Source organism: Haliaeetus leucocephalus, unplaced genomic scaffold, assembly GCF_000737465.1.
Source record: "Haliaeetus leucocephalus isolate CR32 unplaced genomic scaffold, Haliaeetus_leucocephalus-4.0 Scaffold871, whole genome shotgun sequence".
Lineage (NCBI taxonomy): Eukaryota > Metazoa > Chordata > Aves > Accipitriformes > Accipitridae > Haliaeetus > Haliaeetus leucocephalus.
The window spans coordinates 1,768,698-1,789,235 of NW_010973307.1; the positions used below are offsets into that span (position 1 = coordinate 1,768,698).

The 20,538-nt window shown below is 41.4% G+C and overlaps 1 protein-coding gene across 1 annotated transcript in view; it reads right to left on the minus strand.

Moving 5' to 3' along the window:
- Positions 1–431: 431 nt before the first annotated feature.
- The window catches only part of PKHD1 (polycystic kidney and hepatic disease 1 (autosomal recessive)), a 259,529-nt gene continuing 239,422 nt past the window's right edge, over positions 432–20,538 (minus strand). The window contains exons 61-66 of the mRNA XM_010583200.1: positions 15,613–15,739; positions 13,755–13,842; positions 10,093–10,200; positions 6,115–6,270; positions 4,793–4,927; positions 432–784 (exon numbers count right to left, since the gene is read on the minus strand). Of these exons, the coding sequence (XP_010581502.1) occupies positions 432–784; positions 4,793–4,927; positions 6,115–6,270; positions 10,093–10,200; positions 13,755–13,842; positions 15,613–15,739 (967 nt within the window). The remainder of the gene's footprint in view (positions 785–4,792; positions 4,928–6,114; positions 6,271–10,092; positions 10,201–13,754; positions 13,843–15,612; positions 15,740–20,538) is intronic.

Below are 20,538 nucleotides of genomic sequence, written 5' to 3' on the forward strand. Positions count from 1 at the left end.
CTCCATCAGTGCTAGTATATTAAAGTGTCAGAAATCCCATCATCTGCACTGTTGAATTGTTTGGCTAATCCCTGAATACTTTTGAATGTAATCTCAAAGCTGACCTAGCCAGCCATCTAGCACTCCCCCAAACAACTCGTGGAGAGAGTTTTAGAGGTGTCAGAAGGACTATTCTCAACAGGCAGTTTGGATGTACCCACCCTGTTTTGGAAGCTAAGAAAGGTCAATGTCATAGACATGGCCAGAGTCTCCCAGTTGGCTGCAGATCCAGATAACAGATAATGTGGGCATGTGCCGTGTGGCAGGCTGGTTCCCCATGCTAACATCTGTGCGTTTTTCTCTGACCACGGAGACAAAATCTCAGCTTCGCATTGACTGCAAGCCAGGCAAAGCTTGCTTTGTCTGTGGTCCACCACCTCACATGACTTCTCTTACACCTCTGCTGCTACCACAGCAACATGCTCTCTGACATCATTCTGATGGTTGGGCGTCCTTTGGGACTTCTCTTTTTCCTTGTTGTAACCAGGCGAAGGCTGGGTGACATCCTTCTGGCTGGAGCATCCCAAGTCAGTTAGCTGCTGAAGTTCCAGAGAGTCACCAGGAGATGTTCCTCCACGTAGCGGTTGGTGACTGTCACTTTTCCCAGCTGAAGAAAAAGTGTCTCTGTCACCTGTCTTACACTGGACAGTGCTCATCTTTCTCCCTGACTTGGCTTCACAGGGCTGCAGGTTCAGCTCCTCCAGTTGTCCTGTAGCATGTGCCACTGCTCCAATTGCTTCCATATCTGTGAAAGCATGACTTGTTAGTGCTTTACAATAATTGTAAGACCCTATCTTGATGCTCCTTACCCTTCTATGCCTTTATTACATCTTAAAGACATTGAAGAAAAAGGAGTTATTGTTGGGAAAATAATTTTAACTGGCCACAAAATTTAGTTTGGCAGAAATAAGTTGTTAAAACCAAATGAACATAACCTGTTTCCACAAATAAATATACAGCAGCTAAAACATCTGGTTTGTTCCTATTGATACACTAATACCTCCTAGAGCATCTTCCAATGGTTATCAAATTCTTCAATAAATGCTTAATAATAAAGCATATAGAATACAGCTGGTTAATAAGCTAGGTATTGGTAAGACTGATAATCATTTTAATACTACACATCTATAAAATACATCAACTTTCTATAAATCAGGCTGTAATATAAGGTAGAACTTTCCATTGCTGACATTTGAATCCCACTCAAGGCAAAGCCTGTAACCTGCAATGCTGTTTAAAAAATGCCTTTGGAAAATGCAGAAAAAACAAAATATATACTATACATTTTTCATGTGGAAATGAAAAATGTTTACATCTTAATAAAACAAACGGTTATCAACCACAGAGGCAGAATCACTTGCGGTGTTACAGCAGATGGCTTCCGAGTTGACAGGGTGTGCTATCACTTCAGCGCGAGATTGGCAGCCTGCTTCATTTGGATGCTAAAAACATTTGTAAAATTCTTGCAACCCTCTCCCTTCCCCCCAAAAATAAAATGAAACTACCCCAGACCCAAACCTTTTATACTTTTTCCAAATCCAGAACTAGTCCTAGTCCACGTATCTGATGTGTTAGTGGACAACACTGGCTTTTGCAGTCCGTTCATCATCATACATTAAATGTCCTTACCACAAATGATCCCAGAAAATGTATTGTTACCACTCCCTATTTTTCAGGTTTGTCCTTGAAGTTTAACCCTTAGCAGCCTGCGACATTCAGCCCCATGGTTTCTCAGACCTGCTGCTCAGATTCTTTCTCTTCTCCCTTTTCTATAATTCATTAATTGGAACTCTATTTGCTGGAATAATTCTCCCCTATCTTCATGTATTTTTTACAATTTCCCTATTTCTTCATGCTTATATTCACTTTTCCTGTTAAGGAGTGTTGTTTTTTTTCAACTTGTACACTCATAGCTTTTAATTTCAGGATTGCACCTCTTGGAAATCCACTGGAAAGTTGTCAGTAAATTTTCAGTAGTCACACACGTTTCTGTATGTAACAGTTTTCCTTCTCAAGATTGCTTTATCATTAAGTAGTTGACTATTTTAAAGCACAAATTGCATACATCACTAGGTTCGGTTTTCTTCTTTATACACATAAACATAATGATCAGGTTATGATCCCCTATTCCGAAGCTTCATGTTATTGCTTGATATGTATTGATGCCCTCTTCAATTTCAAAGGTGCAATTTTCAGCTGTGAAAATAGATCTTTTCAAACGAGTTTGAATTAATGGAGGAGGCTAAAAGTTTTCCGGATATGAGCAGTTTCAAGGATGAAATACTGCCCTGAGATTTATATGACATAGTAATCTAAAATATCCTGATTTTTTTTAATTAAATACAAACTATTCAATACCAATAAAGGACACGATTAACTGGATTAAGTACCAGCTAACAGACAGAGCTCAGGCAGTAATTATATATGGGAAATAATTCTCAGAGGTGGGGATGTGTGGCAGTACCAGACACTACCACAGAAATGGAAGATATCCAGTGTTTCCACCAGTGATTTGGAATTAAAATTAAAATTGATTCCTGTGAAATTTTGTAAAAGTTGGAAAAAATGGCAAACTGGTAGAAAAGTAGTTGATCTGAACAACCTAAGAGCAAGGGATGCAGACCCTATTTGCAGAGTGAGAGAACCTCTTCAGGAAGACAACAGTGATTTCTGAGAGTTGGTGGCCAAATAGTTCAGGATAAGGGTCAAAAGCTACAATACCTGAAAGGACTGTAAATTGAAGCTAGGGAACGTAAGTTGTTACAGGATACAACCTTTCAATGGTGAAGGTGATGAACCCCCAGAATAACTGTAAAATTTGCAAAAAGAAATATGTTCCTCCACCTCCAGATGCTGCTCTGTTAAGAATGCATCAGTCCATCCAAAGTTATTTAATTCAATAGAGAGATAATTATGTGAAGCTGAGGAGATTTTTTGTTACGCCAAGGTCAGACAAGGTAGTATCTTGATCCCTTCTCCCCTGCACTACTGCATATCTATGCATACAGTTTTCTTCCTCATTTCCATCCTCAGATCCTTCTTCTGGGACAACAACCAGGGCCCCTACCTCCAGCAGACTTTACACTGTATAACCACTTACCAAACAGAAAAACTCGGTCTTGCAAGACTTACCGTGGTGATTAATAATAAAGGCTCCAAACACTTAATTGTATTAGAAAGGTGGGATTTCTTATGGGGGGAACAGCTATAAAGCAGAAACTAAACAAAAAGACTGCAGCTTTGATTTCCTCCTCTCTCTCTCCAAAACCAACAGCACTTTAAATAAGGGGAAATCAAACATTAGACACTTCCAAGTCATATGTATTAAATTCACTTAAGATATTGTTATCCTTGTTTAGATTTGAACATATCGGGGAATCTTTTTGTCTTGCAACTATTCCTAAAAGACTTTAAGTGGCTGGATTGCCTTTTTCTGACAAAAAAATCTTTCCATGAATTATTTACACGATGGCTCCAATCAACGCTATACCTGTCAGCCTCCCCAGCCAAAATGAAAGTTCACTATGTAAAGGTGCCAAGGGAGAATGGCAGCCTCCCACTGCGAGTTTATAGACAGAACTAAGTCAGCACGCATTATGTGTCAGAGCCGACATCAGACAGAATCAGATCCTTTGATCTCAGACCTCCACAGGAAGCTTAGATCTCAGACAAATTAGATAAAAAATGAATTTATAGCAGATATGTATCCTAAGGCACACAGCTGAACGCTGTGTTTTGGAGGAGTACAGCAAATATCAAAACACATAAACTGCAGAATTTCCTCTCTCCTCTCTCTCCCTCTGCTTTTGTGATAGATGCTAATTAAAAGGAGATAAAACTCCAGCTTGGCTCTTCCTGCCTCTTATGTAATCCACAGGCTTCGGTACGGAGGAGGAAAAAGAAATTCCCAAAACACAGTAAATGGGTGGTTCAGCAGGGTTATCCGAATGCCCTTAGATCTGCGCTGTTGGCAGGTGAGACAAAAAAAAAAAAAAATACTATAAGAACATTTCACACTTGCAGAGAGGGAAGCCAGTGCTTTATGCTGCCAGCCACATGCCCCCGAGGCTGTCTGCTTTCCCGTGACCTCAGAAGAAGTCGTGTTTGATCAGCAGATGATGAAAAGACAAGTCTCGAGGAGGTATGTGGAAGAGGGGTGTTTGTGGCAGGGACCCTGGGGAGTAAAGGGGGGGACGCACAGAGGAGCGGGTGGGAATGGAGCAGCTTTGGGGTGCTGGCTCGGACTCAAAGCATGGCATGAAGGTCCTGTGAGTGGTGGAGGAAACAGAGACCGTGCAAATGAGCCCCGAGTGGGTTTTTCCTACCTCCAGTGCACCTCGCTGCAGTCCTCCACAGCCTGCAAACTTGTCCAGAGCTTTTTGAGCCCTGTGCAGTTATTGCCACAGCACTTGGAGACAGGGAGAAGCCCTGCTGTTCCAGGCATACTGGGGACACTGTGGGAATGTCGGTACCTACCCTACTCCAAAACCACTAGGTGAACTCATGGACTCATTGAGCGTAAGGGGGGTTATGCTGCTGCCTTCAGTGGAGCTAGGATTTCACACAATATATAAAAAAGGAGATAAAATGACAAATAGAAAAATACTAGGGAGGAGAAGGAGGTAATAAAGTGATAGACCTTCTGAGAAGATGTGTGCCATTGATCCTATACAAAACTATAGTTTGTTAAGAGACCTAAACCAACTCTTTTGATGTTCGACTGTTTATAATTATTGTCAAACTGCAGTCTCACCTCCTGCTACAGGCACACTACTTTTATCTTCTCCTTGACTGTAGCAAGGCTGGATGTGAGTTGCATGAGGCTGTGCTTGTTTACGGGGTCCCTTGGTACTGGTCTGTGGTACATCGGCCCATTCAGTCCTCATTTCTGCAATGAAATATATAGTTACATCACTCTCAATCTACCCTCAGCTCAGCAGCAGTTATTAATTCAAGCAACGATATATTGCTGGTGAATTAACATATAAACTAGAAGTGTTCTTTCTGCCCAAAAGTGGAGAGAGTTGTTTTATGCTCATACCATCTTATGTTTTACCATTATGGTTCCCACCTGTTCTCTTCAGTGGAGCCCTTCCTTATGTTGTCACCACGTTCAATAACACTAGAAATTCAGACCTTATTGCAGCTAGTGGTCATGGTGCAGTTCAGGAGAAAGACTCTTTAGAAGTTACTTGAAAGCAAAAGTTTGGAGAAACTGTGAGAAGGTCTTGAAACTAGTGGGAGATGTCTTATTAACCGGGATGTGCATTTACTCCTCCGCTACGGGTTACCTGTACCTTTGACAAGGTCACAACTTCAATTAGCGTATCTGAAAGGCCAAGTTTTTGGTAACTTTCAACATATCCAGCAGTTTGAGGTGGCTATTTAGCAATCAAGCCACCAAGAATTACAGTCACATCCTTTTGTCTTCAGCTCTTTTCTTACACAAATAGACTTATGCCTTCTGCAGTGGGAAAGCCTCCTTGAGGTAGCTATATTTGTTTTAAGATCAATGCTAAAAAGAAAGCAACCTTAAGGTAAATTAGTAGAGGTGTGGATTTGCTTGGGGGAGAACTCCAGAGAGGCTGTAGCCCTCCCATTACCACCTTGACTCACATGATGCTGACAGCGTGATGTGAGCATGACTGTGCTGCTATCTCTGTGGCATTCGCGCTGCAGCTGTGTCTGGTCCTCGGTCAGCGTCGAGGCTTTACATATCCTCACCACAGTGCTATTTTGCTATGTCATCCTTCATCAGGAAAATGCAGTGGCTGAATGGATCATTGAATTCATAGCAAATATTTCCTCCCTTTCTCAGTTCCTTGTCTGCGCTATAGGAACCTGATTTCCATCATGTTTCACATACAGTTAAAACTTTTTCCAGCCAATACCCAGGCATCTGTTATAGGCACAAAACTCTATAACCTTGAACTACAAACTATACTGCTAATTACTAAACTTCTCAGAGCTTTCTCTGAGTGCCATTGTCTGAACCCTGCTGTGGCCACTCTGGGGATTTGTTAAACAAAATAGGGAGTCTGCAAGTATAAATTTTAGTGGGTATTTCCAACTTACTGTTGCTTTTGCTCTTCTTGAACCAGCAGAATGCAAGAGCAAGGATGAATGCAGATGCTGCTGAACTCAGTATGACAACAAGGATCATGCTGGCCTTCACTCCCATGGGGACAGGGAAGATGGTAAATGGCTGAGACATCACAGTAAACTTGGCCCCTGAGAATTTAAAGCAGTCAGAGTTTATTACAAAAGTAAGAACACTGGTTTCACAGCTAAAACACCAGGTTAGAGCCTTTCAACAGTGCTGCTGCTGTTAAAAATGCATGCAGGAACAACCCAGAAGTCCTTCTGTCTCCAGATCCAACATTAGCCAACAATATCTATTTAGGTCTGAGTGCCAGCACAAACTAAATATGTAACAATACTTCTCCAATGTAAGTTTCAAGCTTTCAGGGCTGCCTGAAGCAGAGGCAGCTTCTTTGTATTTAACAATCCTTAATATTTCTTCCATGAATTTGTCTAGCTGACTCCCAAACCCAGAAAATACATTCACAAAGTATCTATTTCTGAGGCCAAACAGATCAGGCCCAGACAGAAAACATGAACGTTCTTCCTAGCAAGACAAAGAAACTGGCTGCAACGAGAAATGTGCCAAGTCATACTCAGTTTTTACAGGCTATTTATGATTCATATCGATGTAACTTATGGGGAACCTAGAAACATTCACTAGCATTAAGCTTACGTCCATGATGCAGAAAACTCAAAGTGAACTTGTTAATATTTTCCACCATGTCAATAATGAGCATTATAAATAAAAAATGTCAGTGTCCTTGCTGTTAGCATGGTAAATATTTAGTCTCTTGATGCTCACAAGCTTGGGTAATGCTCTTTGCCCAGAGATCCTGAAGTTTTCTGTAAATTAAGTCAGAATCAAGCCAGCCACTACTCATAGTTTCTGTGGGCAAGAGTTCATTGCATGTCAGCATCTGAGCTTCAAGGACTGGAAGATGCCTCATACTGCCCTTTTAAAAATCAGAAATATAGAAAATTTTTGGTTCCCTGAATCACTTCCAAAACACATTTGCAATGGAGATGTGCCTGGGAAGGACAGGAGTTTAACAAAACTGGCCCTGGCCCTCTCTATAGACTGATTTGAAGGGTGTGGATTAGCACATCAACTCATTACCTGTCTTACTACCTGACTCATTATCGGTCCTAACCCCACAATTCTAATAATTTTGATGGATGGAAATTTCTTTTACTTGTTTGAGTTTCACTTTTAATAAAAACCTAAAAGCCTTTTTTTCATCAATTCATTAAAAAAAAATCAGAAACACTGTCAGACGGAAGCTTGGAGACTAGGGTAAGTAGCTGTAAGTACTTTTATCTGAAACTAATTAGATTTGTGTCAATATTGTCCACTTGAACAAAGCAGAGCTTCATCAGAACAATGTGGGAAGCATGTTCCAATTGGGAAAAATTTGCCTGAAGGTACAAACACATATGAACTTCAGTTGAGAGGAGAGAAGTAATCTCACAGGTATCAAGGACTCTACACAGACAGGTGCTTAAAGGTGCTTTGCACTACTCTAATAGTTTGTAAGTAGATTGCTGTTGGTTTAAATAGAAAGTGGATGGATCAAGCCCATTGGGATCCATATCAGTTAAGTGAATATTACTGTAAAACAAGGAGCAAGACTATGCAGCAGTGCTATGAATAGTCTACTCTCCCCAGGAACTACCACTAAAACATTTGGAATTATTGCATTCAACATCAGCTGCATCTTCTGAGCTGTCTGCAAATAGCAAACTATGCCAGGGTACCCAAAGAAACCTGGTCATGAAAATGTATCCCAAACATCCACTAATTGATTGTTTAATTTTTGTTTGCTTATCTATCTCAAACAATAAGCAAATACCTTCAGTAAGAGTGTGGCAGTATAAAAGCCTTTATACTGTCTCCAGCACAGTTCCCAATTACAAGCAAGCAAAGGGGATTGCTGCTTTGGTGTGTACGTTTGCAATGCATACTAAAAGTGTACAATACTCTGATTTACACGGGTGACACCTACACAGACGTATCAGCTGTCCCCATTGCTAGCTGTAAACATCTCTTTGCAATACTCTGATGGGTTAAATGTTTGATAAAAAGGATCTCCGTTTGACCTTTGTTCAGAGGAAAGATTTTGTGACTTCCCTGAAATAGCTTTCAAAACACACTTCATTAAGCTGTTCTTGCCACTAAAGAGTCGGATCCTGTGAGGTGCTGACTTTCCATCTGCTCTCACTGAAGTGAAGGCAATGGGAGCTGCGGGTGTTTGGCAGCACACACCCTCAAAATAAACACATGTCCCCCCGGTAAAGGCCCACCTCCAGGTAATCCCTGCACCCCACTTCGCCCTTTGCAAAGCCATGGGCAACACTCGATGTTGATTAGTCACTTGTGACTAGGAGGAGCAAAGGTTTCTCATTAAAAAAAACCCTGGAATTTCATTTAATCCCTGGATAAGAAGGGATTTCTTGGGTTACAAATCCTATCCCATGCTATTGTGTGTACCATGTTGTACAATATCATCCTTAAGTGTATTGACCTTCATCCAACAGCAGTTTGATCTGCTCTCACTATTCATACCTATTAAGATAGGCTGTTCAGAAAAATACAGTCTAAATGTTAATAACCTTCTAATTTTTTAGCTCAGATTTTTTCATTAGCCACTTCCACTTGGCCACTTCACCGGTCTGATGTATTTGCCCTCTCTGGTTTTTTTGGCTGAAAGAAGCCATGTTATCTTGGAGTTTTCTCATTAAAAACGCTCAGTCTGCACCTACTCCATTTTGAGATCATCTCTGAACATGCGTAAACAAAATTATGTTCAGTACTTCAAAGGAGTACTCATCGGGGCTTTATGCAGTGGCACACACACTGCCTTACCTCTCCTGGAAATATTTCTGACTGTCCTTCCTAGGTTTCTTTCTGCCTGATGGGTCTCAGTTTATATATATATATGGAGATACATCTATATCTATATATATCTATATCTATCTATGTCTATATCTGTATCTATATCTATATCTATCTAGATATATATCCATACATATATTTATGTATGTATGCAATATCAGAATAGACACTTCACACATGGTCTTACAACACCTGTATCTTTGGACTACACGCCAGACAGCATGTTCCTGCTTCTCCATTGACTTGCCTCAGCAGTCATTCTGAGAGAAGAAACCAGCACTTTGACCCCTATATACCTTCAGAGCCAGATTTGTAGATAAATTCAGGCCCCCGAGCAGTTGGACCGATCTCGTGCAGATGCCCTGAGGCTTTTACAAGCCAGAGTTCACATGGTGCCTTATCCCCAAGGTGCTGACGTTCCTCTCAGCTGGTATTTCTAAGGAGGCATTAAGCACACCTGCCTCTTCACCATTACTGGTGAAGGCTCAGAGGCCTCGTGCAAGCTGCACAATCCTGGAAGTCCCAACATCATCTCCGTAAACTCTTGGGATACCCCTAGCAGAGCCCAGTCCTGGAGGCATGCTCTGAATGTGCATAACCCGTTGCACCCATAAAGATGACCAGATGTGGACAAACGGTTGGTGAAAGGCACTATGAAAATAATTGAGAGCACAGATGGAAAATTTCTGAACACAAACAGGAAACAAAGAGGGAATAAGAGGACTCAATTTATAGGAAAAAGCTTGCTCTGACAGCTTACCTGACCTTAAGTACCTGATTCCTACATGGGATACATAGCTAGGGAATCCAGGGAGAAAGAGGCACCTCTTTCTGGCAATACTTCTCTATACTAACTCCTCTGGATTTTGTGGGTCTTGCATGAATAACACAGGAATCACCCAGCTCTCTTGCTGCCTGGGTAATGCCAACTTGGACTTGTAACAGAAGTCAGGTTATTTAGAGGTTTGGCATTGATCCACTCTGAATGAGCTTAACTCCCTTTTTACAAATCCAGACCACCTGTAGGTTTTGAGTTCAGTTACCGACTCAAAAAAAATGCAGAAAACGGAGCTTACCTGGAGGTGATGTGACAGTGAACACAAGTTTCCAGTTTGTGCCTGAACTGGAGACAGCCAGGCTGGAAAAACTTGCACATCCATCTATGACCTGCACTTGGGTGAGCCCTGCAGAGTAAAAAAAAATTGCTTTGCAATTAACAGCGTCCAGATAAGTATCGCCTAAGCCCCTCAGAGAGTCCTCGTGACTTTAAGGGAACTTCAGAAAGCTTAAATTCAGTGTCCTTCCTAATTATAAACTTTTTGTCTGATCCCAGAAATTTCACATAGGGTCAGGTCTTCAGACTTACTTGGACACTAAATTCCTGACGGACTGGAGAACCTTAGCTTCTGAATCTTGGTTGCTTGAGCTCATTGTGAAATGGCATTTACTGTACATATCTATATTGTGGGGGTGTAACAAGAATACAGATGTTAAGGGGATCAAGCAAAAGTAATGGGAGCCATATAGATGCACTAAAAATTTCCAGATGCTCATCTTTTTGATTTAACTCATGTCTTGTGTGACTAAGTACGTCACCGAGGTTAGGAGAGTTTTAGTGAGAGACTGAGTATTTTCTGTCCTAAAGGAATGGTCTCAAGGAGCCAGCCACTGCAGCTAAGGGAAAAGAGCTGACTGTTTTAACCCTTTTCTGATTTGTAGGTGTTTCACCCCATCATTTGGGGCATATTAGCTCCTGTCCTACTGTTAAATCATTTTGAATACTTCTCCAACCCTCTCAGACACTTTGAAAGTGATTTGGCCATGAAAAATGTCTGTGGTGACTGACCTGTGATCATACAGGAGACATTTTCAGCTAGAAACCTGGCAGAGGAAAGTCCATGGAAAGCATTAAAATGAAACCCGGGAGAGCCTGTTTCTCCATCACTTTACCTCTTGTTCTAAGCTATCAGGGAATGCATTCTGACCCAACATTTACACTTGCCATGGCTTTTATTTTTGTAGGCTCTTTTTGAAAGTTATAATTTACTTTGTAACTGGATCTCCATTTTATTGTGTGTATCTTTGAGCAGCAGCCAAGTCCTGGCCTTTGAGCAATGCTGACCAGGTCTGGGCTTCGTTCAGGCTCTTAGGGTGAGAGGGGTAAAATCCTAAAGACTGACAAATTTCAGAATGTTGGTTCAGGTGGGGGTGAGAAGTCAGAACTTCTTAGGATGCTGGACTTGCTCCAGTGATCACAAACACAGGCTTTTGCCTGCTCAAAGACAACATGTAATAACTATTTGCTTTATGAAGCAGGTGGTTTGACATTTTATTGTCATTAAGCAGCACAGGTGAAGGTACGTAAAGCCTGGACGTGAGGAGGACATTTATGCTCTGCCATTCCTGTGTCCAGGGTATTGAACAAAGTGGTGAAGTAGCAAACCTCTTTGTGAGACATCTTGCTATCACAGATGCATAGGAAGGTTTCAGCAGGTGGAGACAAGGCTTTTGATGGTAGGCCAGACTGCAGGACAATTTCTCCCTGATTTTATCCCATTTTTTGTGCCTACACCTCTAGGATACAAACAGTGCTAGGATCTGTTCTTTGGCACTGAAGAACTGGTATGCCCTGGCCAAACCTCTTAAACTCTTACAGCCTCCAAACAGAGATGCTGCAATGCAAACTGCCTACTGAGATTAATTCCTTGCTGTGTTGAGTTCGGAACCATGGCCAGAAATTGCCTGAGACAAGGTTCTGGGCAAAAGCATGCCACATTTTAATGATCTAGCAACAGAAGTGATAAAGTTTCCCCTCTCCGTGATCTGGTACTATTTAATTTACTAATATCCCAGTCAATTTTGGCTACATATATATTTTCTACTTTTGTACAACATCTAGCACACCAAATACCCAATTTCATTGTGAGTCTCCAGGACCAGCTGTGATAAATAGGCAGTAGTTTATACTGTGAATAGACTTGGTGGAGAGCTGGGAATCTAGATTTCTCTAATTGCTCCAGCCTGATCCTGGCTCATCTATTTATCCACTACACATGCGATCCTCCTTAGGACAGTATCTGCCCAGACTACCAAGACTTTTCTCGGCTCTGATACTCACTGTAACACTGCTTTTATAGAGGGTCTTGTCAGCTGCGTTCAAATACTTTATAATTGCCATTTCTAGTCTATGATGAAGCCTGGAGTACTGTACTGTACTTCTCAACAGAGACTATCTCAGCTTTTGGGCACATATGCTTCAAAGCTCAGAATATTACAGATATATATGGGAGTCTTCACAAAGATCTCTCAGGCAAGCTGGTATTTAACATAGAAGCAAGCTAATTTGGAGCTAAACTACTTTCCATGAGGCAGTTTGGCTGCTGTCAGATGAGGCAGCCTCAGTGTGCTAGACGGGACCCATTTCGATTAAATGCTGCTTTCATATGCTTCAAAAGACGAGTGCAATAAGGACGTTTGTCAAAGGAAAAACTGCAGCAAACTATTACATGCAGAACATCTGTACTACGCAGTTCTTTCTTTGCTGGAGTTTATTGACTATTAATTTGATGCATGTATCTTTTAAAGAATGTGAAGTGCATTTCTCTTCGGTGACTTCCTTTCTTTTTTCCTCTTTTTTTCTCCTTCTCCCTCTCTTTCTTTCCATCTTTCTTTCTTCTCTTTATTTTTGTCTTTCTTTTCTGTCTTTTTGTGTTCTCTTTCTTTTCCCTTCCTTGACTCCTTCCTCGCTCCTCCCTTTCTCCCTTCCTTTCCCCCACTGTTAGCCAGTAGCTGATCCAATAACCTGTGGTTCATCTAGACCCATGTTTCTAAACCTGTCAGGTGTACCGCCCTGAAAAGGCATGAAAAACAGCAGAAAAGACCAAAGGATTTTTCTAACCTGTAAACCTGGAACTACGATGAGGTAGGAAGAATGTCTAATTAACAGAAACACGGACTGAAAGGGCGAGAAGCTCTGATCTACAGCACGAGTGCCACTTATCTTCTCCAAATGTGAACTTTTCAAGTCAAAGCTAACACACAAATGGCTTTACTGCAAATAAAATACTGTACCTGTAATAGGAAACCTCACCTTTCAATGTGTGCGCTGTTTGCTTACATTTAAAGATTTTAGCAATGAAATTAGGATGCTTTATAATCAATATAATTTCCACTTTCTAGTGGACTCTATACCTAAGCATGTTCATAACCTCAATAACCTCAAGGAAATACTCACATGCTTAGAGTTAGTCATGAGTTCAGGTCTTTAAATAAATGAGGATCAGAAGAGAAATATTTAGATTCTTCGTGAAAAACGTTTCCATATTAAAGTATGCTAATTACAAACAATAGGCAGTTGTTTCTGCCCCTACTTTGCCAGATCCTTTGCTGGGACAAACGGGTTGTCATTGATTCTGAGGAAATGTCCCAATTAACACTAGCTGAAAACCAAGTATTAGGATTTCTAATACTTCATTCTTTTATTTTTTGATCTAAGATATCTCTTTTCAAGATAAACTACTGGATATACTCCCTCTAAGCTGCCACATCACAAAAATACTTTGTATAAACTTCTCTTTCTCTAGCACATGACTGGGCAGTTCACCAAACTCCTAGTGCAACCTTCTTTTTTCAGCCCAAAGACTATCCAGTATTTCTCAGGGACAACTCCTAAATTTATCACCATCATTCTGCACAGCTGCTTTGCCATAACCCTCGCTATAAGAAAACATATCCAAACCTTTTAGCACAGCCTCGGAGGAGCCCTTCAGATGAGCTGATACAACCCAGGGTTCTGAGGGAGGCCCCACTTTGTCAACTCTTTGACCCTGGGAGGAAGAACAAAAAAGAAGAATTAAAGTCTCATCTCCTCAACAAGAGGAAAGAAAGTTTTCATGGTTTTAACAATTGTAATAATTTTTTAATCACCAGTGGGAGGGCAGTTTGCATCTACATGTCATATGTTACAAATGTCACAAAGCTCACCATAACTCTTTAAGATGAGCTTAAGCTCAGACGAACCAGTTCTGGCAACTTCAGGTCTGTTTCAATAAAGTCTGGCAAGGTTTGCTGCTTCACTTGCAGTATCTAGGTTCACATTCATATTGCCTATCAGAAGTAGGTAATTTTGACATTGTGGCTTTGATGGTGTCTAAGTTCACAGAATCACAGTACGGTTGAGGTTGGAAGGGACCTCTGGAGGTCATTTGGTCCAACCCCTCTCCTGAAGCAGGGCCACATAGAAAGGGTTGCCCAGGACTATGTTCAGATGCCTTTTGAGTATCTCCAAGGATGGTGACTCCACAAGTTCAAGGAAACTGAGTAGATTCAGTCTGTCAATTTAGTCAGGCTGAAGATTTAAGTTCCCCATATGCTCAGTGAAAGAAACTCATTTTGATACCTAAATTACCCAGCTGTAATAGGTGTGCAGGATCTAGATCCTATAGTCTATGTGTATATAAATATATTATCTTTCATTTTTTTTATTTTTTTAGAGAGCTACTGCTTCTCAAGCCTAACAGAAAACTTGAAACACATCTGAAGAAGGGTATGAATCTCAAGGGAAGATTCAATTGCCTAGATGTAAGTTTTGTGTGTCATTTCAGGTAGCCAACAATGTTTACATCCAGCAGAGTTAGCTTGTGGAAAGGTCTTACTTTTCTACAGGACCTGGAGGCCAAAGAGCTTATTCCACAGCTTACAACACAACAAGATGCCTGCATGTAGGAAACTGAAGTCAAACAGAAAGAAGCTGAAAGGTTTGTGTCTCACAGCTGTAAAATCAGTCTCATGACTAATACAGAGCTGGCTTTATTATAAAGTGACTTTGCATCCAGAAATAATGTCCACAAAGCTGTCCAAGCTTGGATTTGATACCGAGCTCCAGGGACAACACTGTAAAAATGTCATACCTGAGGCTAGTTATTCTGTGGCTATACTTTTGGCCTGTCCAGTAAAATGGGAATGATTCCATAATAATAGAAAATAGTTGGAAAACAGGAAAGAAGACATGAAAATACAAAGGAAATAGAAACATAGCACAAAGTCATGCTATGCAGATTTCATATGACTCTGGGACTGAACCTAGTGCATCCACATCTAATAACTCAGTGGACCTAGTCTGCTGCTTCCAGGACTTGTGTTAGCACCTCTGGCAGAGATAAATCACATCACATAGACGTCCAAGCTTTTTTTAAACATGGTTATCTCTACTTACCACTTCTCTGCGTGGTGAGGACTTGCTTGGGCAGCTCAGGATACCCCATTATACCTGACAATGCCAGACTTCATGATTGTGGTGTTGTTCCCACATTCCTCAAAACTTGAGGAGCAGAAATCAGAAAACTGCACACAGTGAATTCTACAGAATGAATCTAACCCTTGTGGAAAAAGCTGAAAAATATGAACAAAGTCCATCCTGGAAGAAGTTCCCAGAATACAAATGACTGCTTATTTATAGAGCTATCCTTTGCCATATTTATTTATAGAGCTGTCCTATACCATATTTAGGTCTGTCTCATAGCTTTTGGATTGCTTGGAAACGCCAAAATTGTATAGAATTAATAGAGGCGTCCATCTACAAAAGAGAAAAATCCTACCTTCATGTCCAGGAAAATGATTTTCGGCTGCACAGGAAGCTGTTTCTCAATTTCTCCATCTGAGGGCTGCACTTGAACAGAGATATTATAGGGCCTCACATACAGGCACGTTCCTGGGTGTTGTCTGCTTCCATTTCTTTCACATGCAAAGGAATGTTAAAAAAATAATTAATAAAAAAAAAAAATTAATGCTATGAACATTCCCAATGCTAGTCCCGGAGTTAATTCACATCTTTCCTTGGAATTACATGTTACTTTGTGTTCATGGGATTTTCCACCTTAGTAATGCAGGTGGAAATATTTAGTGTCTGTTATGAATAAGAAGGAGCACTATACCAAACAACTACTAATTTACCTTATCACAGCACTTTCATTCCTTGGATGAGAGCAACATGTATAGAAATATGGAACAGACATCACTTCCAAGGAGACAGCAGCACCAAAGTAATAAAAAAACCGTTTTGTTTCAATCCCCAGTTTACAGATGGAAAACTGAGAAATTAACAAAATAAATTATTTCCCTTGTATCCCATTGGAAGTATGTGGCAGAGACAGGGATTTTATGGATTCAGAAACCCAATGCCTTAGTCCCAAGTCTTCACTGCAATGCACTGATAGCAGTGGAACCTTCCTGTCCAGCAGAAAGATTTCCAGTGAACACCTTCGAACTCCTCTAAGAACAAAGTTTCGGTTCCTCTACACAAGCACAGCACTTACAGGGCTTTACTGCATTTCTTTATCCTCCCACACCTGTGTTCTTTCCCTTCATTATCTGTGAAGTCTGCATACTGAAATATAGCGGTATACAGACACCCCATTGAAAGGCATTGGTTTTTTCCAAGACTGAAATTTAAATCAGAGCATCCCAGGAGAGGGTTTTTGCATTTGAATAAAGAATCAACACTTTATTCTGAGCCCATATCATTTCATTCTTTCTTCCAGTGTTTTGTGTCATTTAGTATCTCATATATATATATATAATTTATATATATATAAAACCCTCTAATCTGCAATTGCAGTGAAGTGGCTGGGGGTTTGGTATTGTCTTGAAATGAAAGTAGAAAAGCTATTCATTCATCTCTAGTGTTTGCTTAAAGGTGTTTACAAACAGAAGATATATGAAGCATAATTTTCCTTTGGTTTAACTCAGGTTTTTGGTTTGGGTTTTGGTTTGTGGATTGTTTGTTTTGTTTTGTTTTGTTTTGTTTTGTTTTGTTTTGTTTTCAGAGTGTTACTATGCATTACAAACTAGAAACTGTTTATATTGCAGCTGATGGGAAATACTAGAAGACCTAGCTCAAGGATTTAAGTTTCAGTTCTTACCTTGGTTCTTTTTCTTTTTTGTGAGTGGGAAAGTCTGAAAGGCAGCGTTATGTTTGAAATTCATGTCAAAGGCACAAATGCGTTCATCATTGCTCTTAGCCACCTCCTTCCGTAAGCGTGCATGCAGCACTGTGACTGAAACTCACTGCAGGACTCATACACCAAGTCACTCCTGTTTTCAGGGCAGAGAGCTGCAATTTCTGTGAGCTCCCTGACTCCAGCGGAGTCCAGGTGAGTCTTGGCATGGCTTCTGTAAGCCAAAATTTTTTTTTTTTCCTCTCTCCAGCTTCTTTAAAACTTCCAAAAAACAGAAAAAAATGTTGGCATGAAATGCCCTGCCTCCACACCTCAAGCCCTACATGGTAAAACTGTGCTCATCTCACACTTATAGGAAGACTGCTGCAAAATGTGGTTGTAGGAAATAGTTCCCACTCCCTAGGGTGAGTAATGGCAAAGAAAACAAACCAAAACAGAAATACACATGTATGCTTAAAAATTAAAGTCTTTTTTTTTTTTTTCTCCTGAATTCAGCAAACACAGCACGGACCATGGTGTGTATAGCCCACACAGTCCAACCTGACTCTTGCTGTGAGGGAGCCCCAGCCTTAGGGTGCAACTCTGCGCGCAGCAAGTTACGTTCCTGCAAGTGAGCGTCAGCGCGGAGCAGGAGGAGAGAAGATCAGCCTGCGGCTGCCCTGATGATTTGGGCTGGAAGGAAAATAGGCTTTCCTGGCATAGCTTTGCCACTGGGAAGTGGGGACGGAGAAGCGTGCGTGTAGCCTGGCAAGGACCAGAGCCAGGAGACCTGCCTTCCTCCTGGTGGGCACGAAGAGCGTGCTGTTTTGTCACTACCCTGAAGTCTCACGCTGGGAAGGAGCAGGCTGGTTTGCAATTCCCTGCTGACAGTGTTCAACGGGGAGCAGCTCCGTTGCTCAGTGCCTTGCAGCTCTTCTAAACGTGGGCACAGCGGGCGAGCAGGCGCTGCTTGTGATACCTTAGTCAGCAGGGACACCAGAGCTCCCAGATCCTTTCACCATCAGTGCCAAGACGTGTCTGCTGAACATGCTGAGGCTCGGCAGGAGAGCAAGTGTCTGCTCTTTAGTAGCAAAGAAGTTAGAGGTCTTAGAAAGTAGAGGGTCTACTGCAGGTATTGAGGTGTGATTGAGCAACTAGGTGGAGAGATTTGGGGCAGAGGGAAGGAAGTCTCCCTGAAATCAAGAAGAGCTTGTCATTTTAATTAGAATTACAATAATAACAACAGCAACAATAATAGCAGCTATTATTATCAGTTGACTTCAAGGGGAAAGACATCAGACTGAGAACCTGGGTCAAGGGTCTATTAAAGTTGATGGATACATCTATGCTAGAAAACTAAATAATGCCAAAGAATAAGCCTTGGCGCTGACACTTGATCACTTCTACTGTTAACCTGTCCATCCATCACAAGCTGTGCTCCAGGCCCAATAGCAAAGTCCAGGACAGCTCCCAAATGGTCTGGGAGCTAATACAGTCAGAAAATATTCTCACTTGGCAGTTTGGATGAGGCCACCCTGACACGGTGTGTGAGAGAATTTAATTTTATGGACACAGGCTGATCCATATCAGCTGACCTTGGTGCCAGAGAACAGACCCCGGCATATTTAATTTCCTAATAAACATCAGACAATGAAACAAATTGAACATTTACCTGGGTATGTCTGTCATGCTAGTGTTGTGGCATCAGTATATCCTTGGAAGGAGAAGGAGATTGGGAGGAATTTGAGCAATAAATAATATGTCAAAATGCATCATGGTCAAGCCAAAGAGATATTTTTTTTTGTTCTTCAAAAGACGGTGATTGCTGGTGAAGAGAAGACAGGCTACAAGAAAGAAGATGCTGTACTGAAGACAGGAGATAGGCAAGCTGAGGACTTGTGTAAGGCAAAGTAGGTACAGATTCACTGGAAGGGCTGTGAGGAACTTGGCGTCTTCGGGTGAGAAGTGTTTTCTCACGTCATGTGGTGATGAAGTTAGCCAGACACCAGGTACCTGTGCCCTCTCAGCTGCACCGTTAGAACTTTGTCTCCACCTGCAGATCTTATCATTAAGTAAAAGAAACAGGGAAAGAGAAATATGAGCATCCAGAAGACAGTGAGGAGTCTGAGGTCATTCCTACTTTAAGCAAAAAAGCTATCCGAAGGACGACTTTTATTTCCACCGATGCCCATGCTTTCCCATATCATAGAAAGAAATCAAAGCTAGAGGAAATAAACTCCAGTGGAAAGCAGGCTGCAGCTTCCCTTGACAACAGAGAAAAAATAAATACTTAATATTGATCATATCTCCTTATGAGGACTAAAGCAATGGACTGAACGGGACCCATGGTGTTAGACATTATTGATGTCTCCCTTCTTTCATGTAGGTTGAGTCAATAAGACCAAAATTAAAAAAAACTAGGCACCTAAATGAATATTCTAGCTCGCACCAGCAGGGAGCTTTGAACACAGCCATGTGTCCACTGTCCTGGAGGTCAGATGCTGTGATGGCAGAAAGCTAATGAGAGAATATCTAGTAGTGTGGAGAATTAGCAAGGGGGCCTAGGTTGGTGGTGAACTGGGATAAGAAACAAATAACTGAGCTGCCTCTGTGGGCAAGGCTGGGCAAGAAGAGTATGCTTCTTTATCTAATTATTGTGAGGGTTTCCTTTCATAAAGCAAAGATGCTTTAGTTAGAAGCTAGATATTTTGTGGCTGTTGAAAGCATCAGGTAAGTTGGTTAGACTGAAAAACTTCTGAAAAAGAGGTCCAATGCATACTCTCTTGGAGTATATATTAATTAAAATACCCAGTCTTTTTGACCAACTTCTTCTGACATTAACTTTTTGGGGCACTACTACCATCAGATCTCCATTTCTCCATTTGCTACAGACTGTCCAAACTCCAAATGGCTCCTGATTTAGCATTCAGGAATTTTTTTTCCCCATTTTACAAATCAGCAAATATAGTCACAGAGCATGGACACAGTTGTCCAGGAACACAGAGATATGTCTCCCCGGTAAGGGCAGTCTTCTCCCCTCGCTCAGACAACCTTCTTTTAGCACTTTTCAATCCCAGTGGCACCAAGAGGTGAAGGCAAGCAGCTGCCTGGTGGATGCAGCTGGTGGAGTCCAGATTCCTGCAGTCTGGAGTGATAAGACACCCTAAAAAAAGAAAAACCGGGAGGCTGGAAGGACTTAATGGATCCACTCAAGGGCAAGGTGGGATCACCAGGAGCCTTTAGAAGGAGAGGGACAGAGCAGATGCATCAGATAGGAGAGAAACAGCCTCCAAATTCATTACCGACTTCCATTAATTGCTGTAGATGAGCGGAAATACCCCTACCTACAAAGCCGCCTGCTAGTGGCGAGGAGCTAAGCCAGGCCTCCTCCATAACACACTCCCGAAGTTTACTGTCAGAGAAATGTCTTTTATTAAATGTAAACAGCATCCCGCCGGAGGTCAGAGCCTTGCCGCTGCTGCGTATCCCAAGGTAATACCACTTTAAGCTCCACATAAACTCTTAAACAGTTTCTATCCTAAAACCAGACCGTAGGTGGTACAGTTTTTTACGATATGTTATAATAGT